At 37.4% G+C, this 20,170-nt stretch overlaps 4 protein-coding genes across 5 annotated transcripts; 2 read left to right on the forward strand and 2 right to left on the reverse strand.

The window, feature by feature from the left end:
• Positions 1-2,950: 2,950 nt before the first annotated feature.
• Positions 2,951-7,182, reverse strand: LOC114734683 (pentatricopeptide repeat-containing protein At5g15010, mitochondrial-like). The gene is made up of 5 exons (XM_028922322.1): positions 7,068-7,182; positions 6,855-6,890; positions 6,211-6,312; positions 4,199-5,925; positions 2,951-4,060 (listed from the first exon to the last, which is right to left on the reverse strand). Exons 1-4 carry the CDS (start codon positions 7,180-7,182, stop codon positions 4,361-4,363), a joined length of 1,818 nt encoding a protein of 605 aa, XP_028778155.1. The 3' UTR covers positions 2,951-4,060; positions 4,199-4,360.
• A 1,534-nt stretch (positions 7,183-8,716) lies between these two features.
• LOC114734677 (apyrase 2) lies at positions 8,717-12,814 on the reverse strand. 2 transcript variants are annotated; one of them, XM_028922318.1, is made up of 10 exons: positions 12,701-12,814; positions 11,917-12,583; positions 11,692-11,814; positions 11,513-11,569; positions 11,340-11,432; positions 10,269-10,474; positions 10,036-10,127; positions 9,630-9,847; positions 9,328-9,517; positions 8,717-9,208 (listed from the first exon to the last, which is right to left on the reverse strand). In XM_028922318.1, exons 2-10 carry the CDS (start codon positions 12,226-12,228, stop codon positions 9,096-9,098), a joined length of 1,404 nt encoding a protein of 467 aa, XP_028778151.1. In that variant the 5' UTR covers positions 12,229-12,583; positions 12,701-12,814; the 3' UTR covers positions 8,717-9,095. The 2 variants fall into 2 exon arrangements, with proteins under 2 accessions (XP_028778151.1, XP_028778150.1); XM_028922317.1 differs by having other exon boundaries at positions 11,686-11,814; positions 12,701-12,813.
• A 2,607-nt stretch (positions 12,815-15,421) lies between these two features.
• LOC114734688 (syntaxin-related protein KNOLLE-like) lies at positions 15,422-16,858 on the forward strand. Its single transcript, XM_028922328.1, has 2 exons — positions 15,422-15,482; positions 15,634-16,858. The coding sequence occupies exon 2, from the start codon at positions 15,659-15,661 to the stop codon at positions 16,607-16,609; it is 951 nt and encodes a 316-aa protein (XP_028778161.1). The 5' UTR covers positions 15,422-15,482; positions 15,634-15,658; the 3' UTR covers positions 16,610-16,858.
• Positions 16,859-17,406: 548 nt separating this feature from the next.
• Positions 17,407-19,878, forward strand: LOC114734687 (uncharacterized metal-dependent hydrolase YabD-like). The gene is made up of 7 exons (XM_028922327.1): positions 17,407-17,689; positions 17,801-17,882; positions 18,199-18,249; positions 18,550-18,650; positions 18,840-18,993; positions 19,083-19,286; positions 19,637-19,878. Exons 1-7 carry the CDS (start codon positions 17,490-17,492, stop codon positions 19,751-19,753), a joined length of 909 nt encoding a protein of 302 aa, XP_028778160.1. The 5' UTR covers positions 17,407-17,489; the 3' UTR covers positions 19,754-19,878.
• Positions 19,879-20,170: the final 292 nt, after the last annotated feature.

Below are 20,170 nucleotides of genomic sequence, written 5' to 3' on the forward strand. Positions count from 1 at the left end.
ACAATTCGTTAATTAAATCTCTCCTCCATCTTCATCTTCTTCGACAAAATAGAAAACCTCATACTCCTCCGGTTCTTAATATAGGATCAATTAGTGAGTTGGTTTTGGTCCTAAATATAAGACCTATTTTTCATATTTATCAATTTTTTTAAATTACCCCTATAGATATTCCCTCAACTATAATCAAGTAGAAGAGAGAGAGGGATTATTAAGAAAGATGATTATGGTGTTTTAAGAAAAATGTGTCACTTTTCTTATAATTAACTAACTTACCTAATTTCCTTAATCTAATCAAATTAGTTAAATGAGTCTTATATTAAGGACCGGAGGAGTATTTTCTACTCCTCCGGTCCTAATTATAAGACCCAATTGACTTATTTGAAGAGATTAAGGAAGTAAGTTAAGTTGGTTATTTATAATAAATAAGTATTGTCATTCCTAAAATATCCTTACTAATTAAGTATATTGGCTAAAACTATCATTATTATAAGGATTATCTTGGAAAAAAATGCATAAATATAGAGACAAAATGGATTGGGGTCTTATAATTAGGACCAAATAAAAAGTCAAATGGGGTCTTATAATAAGGACCGGAGGAGTATTATGAAGCTCCGTTGCTAATAAGGGTTGTTGGGTAACCACTCTTTTTCTTCTCTTGTTATTTGTTGATGGCACCTCGCTGCTAAATGTGGTCGCTTTTGATTAGTTAGCAAACTAGCTGATGGCTTTGCCTTCGGTCTCAATCGTACCTGTCGAGGAAATCAATTTCTTCGGTCTCAGACTCCATGGTTTCTACACTGTTCGGTCAACTCCGACGTCTTTAACTTCTTCGTTCCTCCTCTTTTTACCTCCAACCTCATTGTTAGTTTCATTGTAGTCAACTTTCTCCAAAGGTTGAGGTTGGTACTCTTGCTTCTGACATTTCTCCCTGAGATGAAAATCAGATTGTTTTTATCACCAGAGATAGGATAAAAAAAGCGATGGTTGCTCTTATTGTGTTTCTTGCCGCCCCGTTTCAAGAAAGGGAGAGAGAGGTTATGGAGAGGCTAAGACTTCACCAGTGCAGCAGCCACACGAAACCCCCTGTTACCTGTTAGCGACACAGTTTCTTACGAAAAAAAGACAAGATTCTCTAGGATAAGAGAGAGATTTGATGAATAAACTAATTAAAATAGTTTATGCAAATTGGATTTTACTTTAGATACATTATTATTTCAAAAGTAAAGCAATATAAAACAAGCAAATAACATAAAAGTTGGCGGCTTTGATACCAATTATATGAGCTGTTATATTTTGATTGGAGAGAGTATAGATGATCTGGTACCCTCAGAGCATGTAAGTATTTTTCGATTGAAAAAACCCAGCACCACGAAGAGCCTGAGTTGTTCGATGCGATAGATATGCCACGTATTTATTACTATTTTCATTTATGCCTTGCTAAAAATCGTTAATTATCGTTAATCATATGTTACCATTTTTATAGTTTACTGAGTTGTAAATGTTTTGTAGTATTTTCTTAATTCATCCAATTATGAAAAACGCTTTTAATACATTGACTCACCCAATCCATTAGTTTGTGACTTGACGTAGGGGATAAAAGAAGGGTTGGAATCTGTTTCATGGTTATAACCAAAGTTTAACACATTTTTCTCCAAAATCAATCAATTTGAAGGTAGAAGGATGGAAGATTTTTAACCTCCAGTTTTTTAATCCCGAAGGAGGGATCTTCCAAGACTTTCCCGTCAAACATGGGATTAGAATAATAAGATAACCAATCACGAGGGTAATAAAATAATCGCGATAATCAATAATAAAGCATAAAATAACTTTTTTTGGCAATGAAGCAATCGTATATTGTCCGCTGATGTGAAACGATATTCACGTTTTTGGCCGTGATAAAATAAAATAATAGGGGCTATCTTTCTAAAGTCAAGTAAAAAAAAAAAAACTATAGGCATGCCTTTCTTCGTTGATTTTGACTACTCCCTCGTGATAAATTTGTCTGTTTATAATTATTATGACTTGTGTTGGGGTTGGTGCTCAAACAAATCTGAACAAAATCAGTCCCCGAAGTCTGAAGAGTCGGAGTGATTTCACCCACCAATTCGCACGAATGTATTGATGCCCTATCATCGCCTAATTCATTACCGAAGTACAAAAACATCTGCAAGGAAGAATCAGATTTATTAATTAGATATATTTTTTTGCCAAATATTATCGGGAATTAAATATTAGTACCTTTATACTAATGATTGGTGATTTTATTTTGATTCTTTAATTTTATAAAATATTTTAAAAACTTTTTAACCCTAACCCTGTCAAATATATTGATGTTCAAATTTTAAATGTCAATAAAATACTTTTTCGTATTAAATTTAATTTCCAAAATAACAATGATTGTTTGAAAAAACCATAATATCAGAGAATTAAAAAGATATTTTTAAAATTAAAAGATTAAACCAACAATTTAAATGCAATAAAAAGTTAAACTAGGAGTATATTTTCCGCAGGAATGACAGTCCCGCTACCATTACCAATATTCACTGAAAAAGCACTGAAAAAGCATGCTTAGATTGGATGCCAAAACCTTTTTTTTTTTTAAAAAAAAAAATGTAAGCCATGGCTTGAAAACAGATTACCCAAACACCCATTAAAATCCAAAATCAATTCTAGGGCCCAAAAACATAATTTCAGTGAAGCACACCGGTACAACTTTCAGGCAAGCCACAGTTTCCAAATATATTCTTTTCAAGTATTGTTCTCCAAAAAATAATCCAAACACACACTATATTTTACTCTGAAAACAAATAAACAAGCAAATAATGAACAAACGTGGAGATAGTGATAATTGATTTAAGAAATATTTGCATGGAAATTAACCATAGTTTTAAAAGTAGGTTTAGAGTATACAAATTAAATGTGAAAAAATTTACCGATTTGTTAAGAAGTATTTTTTAAAAGAATTTTAAGGGTATTCTAAACACCACCTCAAAGAAGTTTCCCGAGTTCAGTTAGGCCGGCGAGTTTGTAAAAGTTATAAAATTCAATCGGAAGCCGATAGGCACGGGCTGTAGGAAATAGTGGTAACGACAATTTCTCGAGAGGCCCAAATTAATGATGTCAGATGCAGAGGAAATCAAGTTCTTTTTCCTTCCCGGCTACCAATCATGCCACAAAGCCCAGACATCCGGGGAGGGTGACCGAGGGCACGCTTAGCGAGGCAGTCCGCTTCCTTGATCATTTCTCTTTCCAGATGATGTAGTGCCACCTCCCAATCGCGACCCAACATGCAAGCCCAAATCTCAAGAGGAGGGGCGTTCCCTTCAAGCATTCTCAGCCTGGGACCTTCCACCACGTTGCTCTGGCGTTCATTGCGGTATCTCCAAAGCAGCCAACAGGTCACGGTGAAGAAGTCAGCCCAGCTTCCTTCGCAGTTCCCTATATTTTGAGCAAGATTCATCACGCACCAATCCTAAAGGTCGGCATTAAAGAACCTGGTCGTGTGCTTGATTCCTATACTCGAACTCCACAGCTTTCTCGTCTCTGAGCAGCCTTGGAGGATATGTAGAAGCAGAACGTCCTCTCGGCTCTACCAAGTTCTAGCGAAACTTGATGTTCATATCATGCCTGCATGCATATTACACAGCACGACAAAGGCTGGGAAACTGTTTTTAAACAATTAAGAAAACATGGACGTTCTGTGGTTTGTAAGAATGAAAGAGAGCGGAGTACTTCTCCAGGAAAAGAAGTTCACGACCCGCGGGCCTTCTACTTCTTTCCCTTATTTATTGACCGTCTGATGGGTAGGGGATGGCTGGCTGGGAACTGCTTCCTGTACGGCTTTCCAGGATGGCTGCTTCCTCCGTGCACTGTTTGCACGTGGAGCTGAGGAAATCACACATTGTTTTTGGGGAGCCCAAAAAACCACGCTTGGACTTGGAAGAAACTGATGGAAAATCCCCCAAAGATGCACAAATTTCAAACGTCTTCACTGGCAATTCCCTGTCTAATATTGGTGTGTGCATTCTGATTTTGATCAGAAGTTCTATACAAGAATTCCCTGCAAGCAACCAAAAAGGCCGTTAGAATAAAATCCATACTTCGAGATGTCTGTTAAAAGTGGAAGTCAAAATAGAGAACAGAGCTTTTGAATCAGTTTCGGGCTGAACCATAAAATCAACTTAACAAGGTTGCTTACCGACGAGTGTAATCTCCAAAGAGAATGCCACCTCTGGGACTTTCTGTACCATATGAATCTACTGATCCCAAGAAGAGAAACCGGCCTCCTGGTACTCTTCTGGTCTCATGTTGGTGAACGACATTTTTATTGATCAAATTTATATGGTGTAACCTTGTGTTTCTATCTCACAGTATTATGCCCTAGATGAGAACGCAGCAAGACTGCCATTGGATCTTCTGATTGCTGTCTCCTAGACACCCATACCTGAATCATTTTCTCAACTTTAGGTTCTGGGAGGAAGCCTTTCTCTCGCATCTCTAAATAATATTTGGAAGCATCCTCCCATTTTCCGTTCAAAAACAAGCCATGAATCAGTGCAGCGTAAGAGCTACGATCAGGGTTGAACCCGTATTCCTTCATCTCACTCCATAACTTAAGGGCAACATTAAGCTGGCGCCATTGGCAAAACCTCCTTATTAACATTATGTAAGTCTCAATAGTTGGTTCGCAACCCGCCTCTCTCATCTTGATCCAAAGTTCAAATGCCTCCTCTTTAGCCCTTAAAACACGGAACAAAGCATGGTAAGTCTGAATTGTAGGGCATAGGCCCTTCCCCACCATCTTATCTAAAATTACTTTAGCTTCTTCAATCAAGTGAGCTTTGCAAAGAGCCTTGATCAACAATCTGTACGTAGAAACAGTTGGAACAATTCCATCATCTTCCATAGTTCTCACAAGGTTGACAGCTTCTTTTACCCACCTACCTTTTGCGAGAGCAAAAATGACGGCATTATAAACCTTCCTATTTGGAGTAATGTTCATTTTCTTCATCTGGTCAAAAAGTTTCAGCACCTTAACAGGTTTAAAAGCTTTTGAATAGCAAGACATAATACAGGCATATGAGACGGCATCATATTTGATTCCTCTCCTACTCATCTCCTGCCAAATTCTCTGCGCATGAAATGTGCTAACAATCACATTACACCATCCATCGAGGATAATGTTAAAGCTCTTGGTATTAAATGGGAATACACTTTTAAGGCGGAAGAATAGGTGCTCAGCATCTAGTACATTCTTGTATTCACAAAGCGAAGAAAGAAGGCTTTGAAATTCCTCTAATCCAACTTGAAAGTTAAATTGTTTATAAGCACAGAATGTATTTAAAGCCATCCCAACATCACGTACAGCACAATGTTGTCTAATCATGATCAAGAGAGTTCGAGGAGTGACAAGAGATGGACCAGATTTACCTCCTCTCATCTCCTCAATTAATGCCCAAGCAATGTCAAACTTTCTCATTTTGCCAAGGATAGATATCATAGAATGGTACTCCTGAATGGAATGAGTGTAACCTGGTTGCTTGCCGGCCCACAAGAAAAAAGTGAAAGCTACTTCCCAATCATTGCGAATTATTGAAAGGATCTCCACAACCAACTCAGATGATGTTGTAATATTGCACTTCTCAAGCTTGTATTCAATTTCAGACGCTCTGCGCCCTGAGTTATGTATTATATTCAAAATGGTTTTCACATCTTCAGCAAGACCGTCCCTACAGTGGCCAACGTGGGTATCATTCCTTTCATAATCTTTATCTTTATCCTCATCTTCCTCCTCATCACCTAAGGCCTCATCCAATCTGAGTTTAGGGGAATCAGTTGACCACCCAAAGTTTCTGGTTGGAGATGAAGAACAAAAGAACAGAAGCGAAAAACCCAACTTTGTTGGAGTGGTGGAGGAGTCAGACTCTAAAGGGTAAGGGGGATTGAAGGCAGAAGTCAGGGGCCGCTCAACTATATGATTGAAACTAACTGGAAGTAAGTTTTGATAAATGCATGGTACCATTAGAGAAAAAACAGATAGCTTAGATCTAATTGTGATCATGTGTGGTAGAAATTAGAAATGCAAAGATCACTGCTGTATGTTAAAATAGAAATATGATGATAAAAAAGGCTCTGACATATAATGAAAGGACTGCATAGGTAGATCACCACTTCATTTGTAAAACTGAAGTGGAAGTATGTGAGAATTACCGAAAGAAATGCAATCCAAACTGATATCATGGAGCACAAAATGTTTGTATATTGCAAATCTTAGTGCCCCCTGGAATAAGATTTTTAAATGCTTTGCAGAAACTCAATCACAATGTCAGAGTCAGCAGCTCGCTAGTAGGTACAGAGCCAAAGTCTGCAAACATATTGTGAAAGAATGAATATTAGCACCATCAAAGCAGCATGCCCAAGTTAAAGGAGCAAGCCAACGAGCCGGCATTGGAAAAGGGGGGAAAACATCAATAAAGGAAAATAGTCCTTCCTGGGCATACAACTTTTCCGTTTAAGTTAAAAAGCTCTGCATTTGAGAGGACAAAAATTACAACTTTCTAAAAATTCAAGTGAAGAGAAGAGAGAGGATACAATTTTGCATTCAAGTTAAAAACAAAAATCCATTTTTACCAGATAACTTATAAGGCTGAGACAAATAGAGATCATAACTAGTTAACTACACATACAAATATCAAACTAAATCACTATACAGCCGGTAGCTAATCCAACAAATCCAAGAGCTCTATTGTCACAATTAGTCTCGTGGAGTAAGAAAGGGTATGGAGCAGAAAAGAACAATAGATTCTCAAATTGTGTTTAGTCCAAGCTGATCAATATTGTCGAGATGCATTTACCATCAATCCAAATCAGATGTTGAGCATCAAATATACCTGGACATTTAGATTAAAATTCGCTTGAAAAAGTATTATATCTATTTCAGATGCCCGAATGCCAATGATCTAGATTAAAGGACCATGTGAATTGATTTATTCCAGCAGCAAGAGTAATGTCCAAAAAAAAAAGCCACAACAAAAAATTTCCAAAATACATGAACGGCACTCACTCACCTGGGGAGGGTGAGAGACAAGAAAGATGAAAAGCCTCGAACTTGTGAGGCAAGAAGCCACTTGACGAATGACGGTGGGCTGGTGGGGCGACGGCGAGAGACCCAACCCAGAGCATTCGAGGAGAGGCTCAAGACCGGCGAGAACAGGGGGTTCTCCCCTAATCTGGCTTTAGCGGTGTTTTCCCGTAGCAACGGCGTCGTTCAGAGTGAGCATTCGGATTTAGGACTTTATTTTTTTTGGTCAAATTCAGATTTAGGACTTGAAAAATGCCCATTTCTTTCATGTTTCATAATATATTTTAGGATTTCATATAAATACTTATTATTTTATTATTTTTAGGGATTAGATCGTACACACATTTATAAACTTAGATACGAAATATGATAATTATTATTTTGTTATTATCAATTATTAAAAGACGTGTATATTTATAACTTCATCTGTAAAATTTACCGAAGTTTGTCCTATGTTACCCACATCTTAACTAAATTCACGAAGTCTCTTATTAAAATTTAGAATGTATATAAATGGATTTATCATAACTTGCCACCCTAAAAATAAAATGTCAAGGCGGTTACCATTAGATTTTTTTTCCTTTTTATACACTTATTTTCTAAAACAATAAAATTTTTAAGCCACATGAATAATTATTAGATCCATCCGTGTCCCAACTCCCAACAGTTAGAGGAAGCATGATATTTTGCTGGAATCGTCGGTGTTCAGTCACAGGGCCTGTTTGGCAGACAGCAGAAAAATGCATGGTTTGGATCCAAAATTTGCCAAACAGATAAGAAATTGATGAAGTCATGGTTTTGAAACCTAAAATCATAGTTTTCAGAAAAGCAAAACCAATTGGCTTTTGGGCAAAAAAATGGAGGACTATTGGGTGATAATTATACCGTCGGAGAATAATTTGACAAAAAAACACCCCCATATTCAATATAAGCTTTCTTCTACCTTCGGTGCTTGATAGACCAATTTTCTATAAACATGTTAATCTTATATTTTATAAATATATATACACATATTAGTTATTTATTAATTATATTTTCTTATATATTATTTATTATGTTGGTAAAAAATATATTATTAACAAATTTATTTCTTCAAATTAAAATATATTATAAAATTTATTTTTTATGTAATTATCATATTAACTTATGTTTTTTTAGTAACTTGCACATAAAAAATGTTTATAACAACTATTTAAATACTCTCACTTTATCAAAATCACTTTTTCACAAAATCTATTTTTTCAAGATCTATTTCAAAAATCACTTTCTTCCTAGAAGCTATTCTCCAAACCATAATTTGATTTTATCTAAACACTCCTACAGTCACATTCGAATAAGGAAGCGTGGATAATTTTTTTTTCCTATTTATACCCAAAACCAGGGCTTTCAAATCAAAAATAATTTTAGAAAAAATTAAGGTGTTTGGTTACTCTTATTCAAACCGTGGCTTCAAATTTAAAATTGATTTTGAGAAAAAAATGTGGTGTTTGGTTTTCTCTTGAAGAAATATCCATACACCCCCTAAAAGTCATAAACAAGGACGGTCTGAAATCACAGTGAAGGAACGACCTCTCTCGAACAAGACCTGTACACGAGTTACATAGAAAACATAAAGAATGCTTCGCCACTTAAGAATAAGCAAAAAGGAAGCGTGGCGTTCGCCTTCAGCTGGGCTTCCAACGATCAACTTCTATTATGAATGATACAGTTAATTCGAGGAACAAAACTGACGTCGTGGTGTCAACATTCATCGGTTATGACAACTAAATGAATCAATAGAATTATGGAAATGAATCAGCCTTCTGGAGCTGTAAATCGGATATTCTGTGAAACTAATTAATTACAAATGAAAAATCAAGCAACTACCTTCTCCCATTATTCCTGAAATGTAAACTCATATTCGATCTCAATTTAGCCTGATGCCATTTCTGGTCATCATGAAATGGCAGCATTTAACCTCAAAAATTTGTGATCAAACTCGCGTGGCCCAAAATTTAGGATGAAACTGACTTCACTACACAGATGATACGGCTTCAATAGCGCTACCTAGGGGCCATGCTGCTTCAACAGGAGCACCATGATATCTAACTTTCTTCACCAATGTAATCTCCTGCTGCGGATCTAGGCCTGCCAATAAATGGAAACCAATCAGTTCAACAAGACAAAACCGCAGGTCAGATTTTGCAGAGAACATCACAACCAAACTGCGTGCATAACTATTTATTTAACATTTATTGCGAACTTACCAAACCCATCAACCAGTAATGTGTACTGATATACAAGATCCATGCATAGAAATGGAAGGTTCCCGTCCTCAACATGTTTATAAGTAGATTTGGCATCTTCGAGTTTTGTTTCACAAGCTCGCTTGGCGGCTTCCTCGAAACTCACTGGACGAACTTTGGCAGTCGGTGATTCTGAATCGACAAAGCCCGCCTATGAATGAAATATGTGATTAGCGCGGCAATACAGCAACACTAAGGAAGACAAACTTCAGCACTATTTCCAAGTTTGCAACAAAATAAAAATTTAAAAAAAAAAAAAAAACCTCAGCAGCCCGGTCAAAGAAGAATGAGGCAACAAAAAGATTTTTCTGTCCATCGCCTCCTCCACCATTCCATATGCCACCGAAGGTGCACTTCATGTATGTACAACTCGACTCATTAACTTTGAGAGCCTTAAAAGCTATGCTTTTGCACTCGCTCAAGCTGGCACCAGAAGGGTAGGCTGAGGCCTTAAATGACTTTCCTCCGTATTTGTAAGACCCTGGCAAGAACAGGAAATCCGTCGTTGTTGGCGTTATATGCTACATGAAGAAGTATTTTAAAACTTACAGCACATTACTGTAAGATATCTTTTCCCCATAAAATTAATGTTAAATATGAGAGAGGAAAATGCAAATTGCTTGGCAACAAATAAGCACCAAGATTGCAGAAAGGAAAAACTATATTTACCATCATAGCCAGATAAGATACAAGGGTTCTCAGAATCACCAGAAGCCTTCAAAATCTCGGCACGAGCTGCCAGTAAACCATAGCGCAAGTAGCTGAAAGGCAAGATGTTAAAAACGATTAGCCATGGAAGATGGTATCACATAATAGGTATTTAACCAACTGTACCATTAGTCGTACAGTGTAATATCCTAATAAGTAATAATTCACGGGCAAATCTAGAGTGGAAAGAAAACCTGTGAACATAGAGGTAATATTTCCTCCCCCTTAGGAACATCTCCTTGACATATGTATCCTCCCCATCCAGTGATTTAGGAGCCTTGTCAGCATCTGTCTCTGAGATGGCATATGCCATTTGAACAGATCCACCTCCAAGATCAACCACTCCGACTGTCTCTGAGTAATCTTTTCCCAAGTTTCCCAAGAGATAGTTAATGGTAACCTGAAAGATAAAAAGGGTAACTTAAGACAAACAAAATACCACATTTGCTCTTCAAAGGACACAACAGATTCTAAAATTTCTACTCTACTTAATGTTCATATCGATTCTTTTAACATACTCTGTGCCATGGAAATGTTCTGTTACAGAGTGAAACTTTAGTGGGTTCAGAAAAGCCATAGGAACATTTATGACATTTATGGTATATATAACTAAAAAGTATCGGGCAGAAGTTGGATTAAATTCTTGTATAGTAAGTACGAAACAGAGAGGCCAGCGGGTAACAAGCATCATGCTTTCAACTCAATACTTCATTCATGATTCATGACTATACTGAGTAAGATGTATATCTGCAGGTCTTGAATTATTCTTTTTGCATAAAATTACTCAACGAACCTAGTATACAAATTGACTTACAAAAGAAGAAAAAAGATAAAGCGGGTGGTGAGAGAATTCTATCAACCTTATCTCAAATCCTTTATCATTTCTTCATGACCAAAAGCTTAGTTTAACCCTACTCCTGTTACGCACTCTTGAACCCCTCTGTGCACTACTCAAACCATGAAATGACCATTAAGTCATAAACCATCCAGAAAATCAACAAGCGAGAGATTAACACTGTGATCTATGTTAGTTGAAGTTTCTATTTTCTGCAAGATGAATTCATAGTAGATAACGTAAATTTCTTGGTAATGACTTTAAAAAGCTTAGTTGACAGCCAAGAAAACCACAATTCGATAACACTGCGTATGCCATGGAAAGTAAACCAATCTCTCAGGGATATTACACGTTCTGTCATGTATATGAGGTCCGAATCATCATACAATTTTCATTTAACATTTTGGAAAACTAAGTTCATGAATCATACCCATTGAAAAGCTCCTTCTTGGGTTCCATCCAGCACAATAACTGCATCAGCCTCAGCTTTTAGAAGGCTCCTTTCCTTGAGCAAATCCCTGACCTTAAAATGCGGAAGTCAAAAGTCAGAAGAATGTATAGAACCACTGAAGCGTTCCAAATGTTACGATGTAGGATGGTTACCGCTTGCAAGATCCTATCTGAAGCATCCCCTCCCAAAGCCCTCAAACCTGCAGTTGCCTGCGTTAGCACAGAAATTCAATTTTACTTCAGAAACTCGCAAGTTAAAATTAAGATATCCTAGTGCCGTAAATAACAGATGCAGGCCAAAGCCCAAAGGGACCAGAGAAGCACACCCCAACTCTCACAGGTGTCTTGGGGCGCAATTCACGGGGAACAACACTTTCCGCCTTATCTAAAAGAGAAATTAGGGACTCGGCTGCCTGCCTTGGATCTTGGGCGTATGCGCTTAGACCCGGTTTAATCTATAGCAGGAAAATTGATAGCGTCAGACGTAAAAAGGCTGAGAACTGACATGAATGAGTACAATCTACGAGCAAAAAAGCTATACCAAAATAAAATGTCACCTGCACGAAAAGCTCGAGATCTTCGCCAATTTTAACGAGATCTAAGTTCTGGTCAAAATGGAAGACATGGACACGGCTGCCAGAACTGCCAGCATCGAAGATGACCGCGTAAGAGTTGGATGATTTGTGATTGGGAGACATTTTACGATGAGTGAGAGCATAGTCCTCTATGGACTCGTTGGAAGAACTGGCGGGCATATAGTAGAGCACAAAAGTAATGAGGATAAGCGGGACTGAGACCACGAACAAAACCCCGCGAAACCTGTAGATCTTATCGGAGAGGGACTCTGGACGGCCGGGACGCTTGAGCATTTTGCTAGATTCGTTTTCACCAGGGTGCTGGTCAGAGGAACTGGACGGCGGAGAATTCCCGGCCTGGCCTTCAAAAAGTTCGGCAGCAGACGGTGATCGATAACGGATCTGACCGTTGACAGTGGCAGGGGGACCCTTCAACTGCTTGGTTTCTTGTAAAGGCTCCAGCTCTGTATCTGGTAACTTTCCACCAACAATCTATCTCCGACAGAACTAAACGCAAATGCGAATTTCAAGATCGAGAAGCAGCAAGCTCGTGACAGCCGCGTGAATGCGATATTATTGGTGGCGTAGGCAATGAGTAAACGGCCCTTGCCAAGGAACAAGAACGACGAGGACAAGAATCTGTCAATGTCTGCAAATGGAGTGAGATAAATGCGATTTGGGTGTCAGTATGTTTGTGTGTGTCTAAAATGGTCTCATAAATCGCAACTGTAAATTGGAGAGCAGTGAAGTGAAAGTGGGAGAATACCCAATTGGGCCGCCGAGTCGGACTCGGAAGGAGACAAATAAAGCGAGTCGTTCTGAAACTTTCAGCTCCCGCGCCGTCATACAAGAAACGGAATGAATGTATCGGACACAGTTTTAAGGAGTGGGGAAATTAAGGAAAAGTGCTGCCCAGCAAACCATGCGTTTCAGCTTCATTAAACTCACAGCATAAGATGAGATTGCGTACACCATAAGGTGCAATCAATTTTATGGCCATTTTTTCTACCTCTAACAAACTTGTAAAGTACTCCTACAGTGATTAACGTACGAATAAGCGAGTTAATGTTAATTTTATATATAAAAGATAATTTACATATTTATTAATTTTTAAAAATTAATCTTATTAATATTTTTTCAGTATTAATTAAGCAAGAGAGGTATGGAAGAAATTCAAGAATATGCTTAAAATATTTTAGAAAAAATATATCATATTAACTATTTTAAATAATATTTTAAAGCTATTTAGGTTAGTTAATTAGATTTTATATTAAGGATAGAAGAAATAATATATGTGCGTGCATGATTATTCTAATTTAATTTAATGGGATTGTGACGTGGAAATCTAACCTTGGTGGTCGCGTTTTCCTATGTAGTTAGGACATTTACATCTAAATTAACGGAGAAGATGGCGAGCAAAAAAACAAGGGTAGGAATGCAGGCTCTCGAGACGCGACTTTCCATCATTAATATAAAATTTATTTTATAAAACAAATTATATTATAAAATAAATTTTATATTAAAGATTGGAGGTGCTAAGATGTTATAGTCAATCACTAATATACGATTTATTTTGCAAATTACACAATAAAATATATTTTATATCAAAGATTAGAGGTCCCTTCTGGGTGGGTCAAAATATATTTTATATCAATAAACTTTTCTAACCCTAACTTTTTGAAAACTGTTGTAATTTTTTTTTTATTAGAAGAAAAAGATTAACAGCCTAAATTTATGAGTGAGATCAAATTCATAACATCTTAATTCTCGATTTATCTAGAAGTTTTCGTGCCACTAAGTATAAAGCTGTTAGCAGGTCCTATTAAATTAAAAAGGTATTTGGATAAAACCAAATTATGGTTTGGAGAATAGTTTTTGGAGAATAGATTTTGTGAAAAAATGATTTTGAGAAGTGAGAGTGTTTGAATAATTGTTATTAGAAGCACGCTTTATATATACAAATTACTAAAAAAAGTATAAGTTAATATGATAATTACATAAAAGATAGATTTTATGATATATTTTAATTTGAAGGAATAAAATTATTAATAATATATTTTTTACCAATATAATTAATAATAGATAAGATAATATAATTAATAAATAATTAATATGTGTATATATATTTATAAGATATAAGATTAAATATGTTTATAAAAAATAATTGAGGATGTTAAAATTATATTATTATTGAGATTAACTCTAACAGATACAATCATACTCTCTAATTTGAGCTAGAAACAGAATGAATTCACTTCTTCTGAAACTATGGTTTTGAGCTCCAAACCATGGTTTTGATCTAAAACCATAGTTTGTCAATTTCTTTTCCTGTTTGGCAGGTTTGGGTTCCAAAACTATGGTTTTGAAAGTTTGGCAAAGAGGCGTTTAAATTCACATAATCTACGCATGCAGGAACCAAGTCTCTGACATCTAATAAGAATATATAAATTCAAAATATGAAAAATTAAATTAAAATAATAAATTAAAAGACATGAACGGTGGGCTTTTAAAATTAAATTTACAGACGCAGGAACCAAATCTGCCACGCCTCTGCGCTGGAGGTATTATATATTGCGCCTTTTTTTTTTTTGTTCAAAATTGTATATTGTGCTTTAGACATGGTAATTGATCATCGTCATGCCTTGCGTTGTGCCTATGCATCCATGTTTTCCGCCAAATCAGTGCACTGAGGTTAAAGATTCACTCGCCGAAGTGGCCATATCTATCTGTATATTAAGAACCTGTTTGGTTAAATAGTAGGATCTCAAATAAGTCTATTTAAGGGGATATTTGGATAAAATCAAACCATGATTTGAAGAATAATTTCTGGAAAATAAATTCTAGAAAGAATAAAAGATAGATTTTATGATATATTTTAATTTGAAGGAATAAAATTGTTAATAATATATTTTTTACTAACATAATTAATAATATATAAGATAATATAATTAATGAATAATTAATATGTGCATGTATATATTTATAAGATATAAGATTAATATGTTTAAAAAATTAATTGAGGGATGTTAAAGTCATATTATTGTTGAGATCTACTTTGACAGATACAATCATACTCTCCAATTTGAGCCAGAAGCAGAATGTATTCACTTCTCCTGAAACTATGATTCTGGGTTCCAAAACCATGGTTTTGACCCAAACCATGGTTTCAGATTATGGCATCAAAATTAGCACATGGAGGTCCCATCCTCAATTGCAAAAATATTCATTATTCAATTTTAAATAAATACATTATTTATGCCAGCCAGTGCGTCACTGCCACGTATTGGCACATGGAGGTCCCATCCTCCATGCCCTCCAACGGAGTTTTTTTTTTTTTTTTTTAAATGTCAGGAAGAATTGAAGAAAAGTAGCCGTTGCGAGGGTGTCCTAATTCCTAACGGCTACTTTCTCTCATGCTTTCTGGAAACTATCCGTTGGGCATTCCCAGTTCATAAAACAGTTTGGTCCGTCTCACTTTTTCTCAACTCCACTTCAAAGTCTCTCTCAGCTCTCACCCTGTGTAGAGAGATTATATTACGCCGCTTAAGGTAAAGATTTAAGCCCCCCTTTTTCCCTTGTCTGGAAATACGAATTCTTCTGCTTTGTGAGGCGTTGTCGACTTTGCTCTCTATTGCCTGCTCTATCAATTTCAAATTGCAGAGAGCAAAAGTTCTGATCTTTTTTCATCGGTCTCTGCAGGAACTTAACAACACCGATAGCAAAAATGAACGACCTCATGACCAAATCCTTCATGAGCTACGTGGATCTGAAGAAAGCCGCAATGAAAGACGAAGTGGATCTGGAAGCTGGTCTTCCTCCATCCGGCGTGGAACTTCGCTCCTCAACAAATCAATTGGATACCGACATGGGTCTCTTCCTGGAAGAGGCCGAGAAGGTGAAAACGGAGATGGCGGATCTCCGTGACATTCTGGGCAAACTTCAGCAAGCAAACGAAGAAAGTAAATCCCTGCACAATCCTGAGGCTCTAAAATCCTTAAGGATCAGAATCAACGCCGATATCGTCTCTGTGCTTAAGAAGGCCAGAACAATCCGGTCTCAACTGGAAGAAATGGACCGAGCTAATGCGGCCAATAGGAGGCTCTCTGGCCTCAAAGACGGCACGCCTGCCATTTACAGAACCAGGATTTCAGTCACCAATGGCCTTCGCAAGAAACTGAAGGAGCTAATGATGGAGTTTCAGGAGCTGAGGCAGAGGATGATGACTGAATACAAAGAGACAGTGGGAAGACGCTATTTTACTGTAACAGGGGAACACCCAGATGAAGAAGTGATTGAGAAGATCATATCCAATGGGGAAGAAGAGTTCCTAAGCAAAGCTATTCAAGAGCACGGGAGAGGGAAAGTTCTAGAGACGGTGGTGGAGATACAGGACAGGCACGATGCTGCTAAAGAGATCGAGAAGAGTCTACTGGAGCTGCACCAGGTGTTTCTGGACATGGCGGTGATGGTTGAAGCTCAGGGCGAGAAGATGGACGACATTGAGCACCATGTGCTTCATGCTTCCCACTATGTCAAGGATGGGACTAAAAATCTGCAGACTGCAAAGAAATACCAGAGGAGCAGCAGAAAGTGGATGTGCATTGGAATCATACTTCTCCTGATTCTGATCCTCGTAATCGTCATCCCTATTGCCACCAGTTTCAGCAGCTCTTGAATTAAAATTTAATGATCTCTAGTGGTAATTCAAAAGGCGTATTGTTTCATTCTTTGACTTTGTTTCTTCAGTATTGAGTAGTACGACTCATCGTCGTTTAGTTGTGCTGGTGTAAATTCAATTCATTTCCTTCAAGGCGCTCCCGGGGCCATTTGGATTTCTGCATTTAAACATTGTGATGTTCCTTAGTCCTGCTTTTGATGTTACAGAAATGGAATTTACCGAGATATTACTTAAATCATTGGGCCCCAGATCTTTGGTTGCCTCGTTCCCTTTGTGTCGGGTCATTGGTTGAGTTAGTTAATAATTAATTACTTTCCTTTTCTTTTATCGTCCCACATCTTTCTTCAAGGAGCGGCACATGGATGAAAGGGAAATTATTATCAGTAACTTCAATGTTTCTTGCATTTATTAAAGTGCACATTTCTGCCTTGTCCCAGAACAATGCATATCTTCATTTTAAGCAAAATCCCAGAAGAGCACTGATTTTATAAAACTAGATAATCATGAGTTATCTTCGGCCAAAAAACTAATCAAAAGTTATCCTGACCTTTCAAGGCGTTCTAAGTCAATAAACCTTCAGTCAAAAAAAAAACCATGGCGATAACCCCGCATCTTTGTTTTTTGGGGCACAACCCTATTTCAATTTGGGCTGCCTACTCAAGCCCAACAATGTAAGCTGGGGACTGCGGGTTCACCCAATTTAGACCCAATAAGTCAAACCTGCCTAGAATTGGTCACGCTTAAAACTCTGCCCCCCAAAAAAGATTAAATGGTCCGGAAGAGCTCTGGCGTCCGAGTTACCTTCTTACGGAGATTCTCGTATTAAACACCGATATCATCATATCAAATCAAGACATCACAAATTTGAGAGGCAGTGATGATCAAGCTGTTCGATGCACACTGTCACCTGCAGGACTCCAGAATTTTAAGTAAGACCCCTCAATTGGTCAAGGCAGCCCAAGATGTTGGAGTTGTGTGCTTTGCGGTTAATGGAGTTTCCGAGAAAGACTGGCACCTGGTTAAGGAGATGAGCGAAAACCATCCTTCCGTCATTCCCTGCTTCGGTCTCCACCCATGGTCATTTCTAATATCAGTATCGTCGTTTTCGCTTGTTCATTGCGTTTCCTTTTTTGGTTGAGTACTTGAGTTGATTCGGATGGCCATAAAGGATTTGGGACTTCTCTGCAGGTTTGTCGCGCAGAGGAGCCCCAGTTGGTTCAAGACCCTGAAAGAATATTTTGATGCTACACCCTCTGCTGCAGTAGGAGAGGTGCCTCTCTCTCCGTTTTAAAATTCCGTCTATTGATTAATTTCCATGATTCCGGGGAATTGTAGAGTTCACTTGTAGCTGTGGAGACTGCTTTACTATCCATAGCTTCTTGGACGTACCTAGTGCTTGTGCATGCATGGTTTCTAGTCTTACATACAGGCGTTAAAATCTATGGACGCTTTTGGGGCTTGCGTGTATGCGTAGCTGAGATTTCTTATGATGGGTTCATGTGAATTGACTGTAGCAGCGTGTGTTACTGTGACTCCAGTATTACGTGCTTAACCGCTGTTGTCATAGATTGTTTACTTTATTTCAGATTGGTGTGGACAAAGGATCTCGTGGAAGGCAGATTGATTTCTCAGAGCAGGTTTTATCATCTCAAGTGTTCCACTATCCTCTTTTCTTTCAGCTGTCTCTGGAGTGCTTCCTCCCCCCCCCCCCCAAAAAAAAAATCTCAGTGTTCTGGAACTCTTGATAGCTTCATCGGTTCTCTTGGATGAAAGCACTGATTTGGCTTTCTCTTTCATATATAATACCGTAATAGGAGGGTGGATTCCTTGACGGTTTAATAAAGATTAGGAAGTAGCTTCAGCTTTCATGTTCTGTTCATTCTTTTGCTTGAAAATATTTGCTAGATTTTTGCTAATGTGTTGAGACATCTCTGCAGGTTCACGTATTACGGCAGCAACTAGAACTTGCGAAAGAGTTGAACAAGCCAGCATCTGTCCACTGTGTTCGAGCTTTTGGTGACCTTCTAGAGCTGATGAAGTACGAATACTGATATCTCATCTTTTCCTGTTTCTTTCAATTGTCAGTTCCAAAAATTGTTTAATGACGAGTATAAGTAAAAAAAATTTCAAATGTAATTTTTTTCCAGATTGCTTAGTTCTGCTAAAGTGAATTCTCATTTTAAGCCGTCTAATTTGCATTATTCCTTTAAAATTTCAAAATTTCCAGGTCCATTGGGCCTTTCCCTGCCGGTGTCATTCTCCATTCCTACCTAGGTTCTGCCGAGATGGTTCCCGAATTTTCCAAGCTGGGTGCTTACTTTTCCTTCTCTGGGTTCCTTATGTCACTAAAAGCAAACAAGGCGAAGAAAATGCTGAAGATGGTAATGTTCATAAGCTCTGAAATGTGATCAATCTTACAATCTCTTGTATGTCAAGACTGTGACTGGTCTTAACTTCATATTCCATTTAGGTATCATCTGATAGGATTTTATTGGAGACAGATGCCCCAGATGCTCTACCAAATTCAAACATAGATTCTGTCTTTTTAATTGAAGGAGATGCTTCTCTCCCTGAACATATGCGTGGCCATTCAACTCCATCAACTTCTGGCTCCTCCACAGATGCCTCAATTTTGCCAAAAGAAACGCTTAATCATCCAGCAAACATTCGCAACGTATGTGGCTTATATAATCATCTTTATTGTTATCTTGTTTATTGTAGAGAAGCATACCCTTTTTCCCATTATTCACTTGCAGTTAGAAGTTGAGTTTTACTGACAGTGATTGCATGAAATCTTCTAACATGTTAACTTGCTTTCTTGGAGATAACAACATGTCTGCTAAAGACGATCGTTTTTGACATATTTAATACGTATGAATGAATGGTGCTTGCATGTGCGTGGCTGTGTTTAGGAAGAAGAAATTTAAAATCAGAAAATGAAGAGGGATAAACTATGAATTACAATTATTTGGTGTAGAGAGTAATAATTTTGTTTAGACACTGAGGTCTTCATTGTACATGCAGGTGCTTGATTACGTTGCATCCCTGTTAGAGATTTCTAAAGAAGAACTTGCTGAACGAAGTTACCAGAATGCAGTCCGTCTATTCTCATACGAAGGTTCCAAGGTCCTTCAAATGTGATCAAAATCACGACCAGAGGTTGTTGGTTGCTTGTCTTGGTTTGCTTATGTTAATCTGCCTGATGGCCTGCCAAATTTTGTCAACTGCAAGATGTGAATGAATTGATTAACGTTGGCGATACCAAATTATTAGCCAAAAAATAAAGAGGACCGTTAAAGAGGAATATGTAGATGACAAATACCATGCACAAATTATTCGAATTGCTCAAGTCTCAACAAATTACATCAACCCCGGTAATGAATAGACTAAAAGTGGAATGAATGTTTTGTTTAATATTTTGATGTAAAATATTACGTGATAATTTCAGCTGTTATTGGATCAATGACAAGAGTATTAACTACTAACACTTCAAAAAATCAATTGGATTAAATCACAAAAAATGCAATGTGCCGTTCAATTTTTTTGAGTCTCTACTTC

Source organism: Neltuma alba, unplaced genomic scaffold, assembly GCF_004799145.2.
Source record: "Neltuma alba isolate B1F8T4 unplaced genomic scaffold, ASM479914v2 tig00013127_pilon, whole genome shotgun sequence".
NCBI lineage: Eukaryota > Viridiplantae > Streptophyta > Magnoliopsida > Fabales > Fabaceae > Neltuma > Neltuma alba.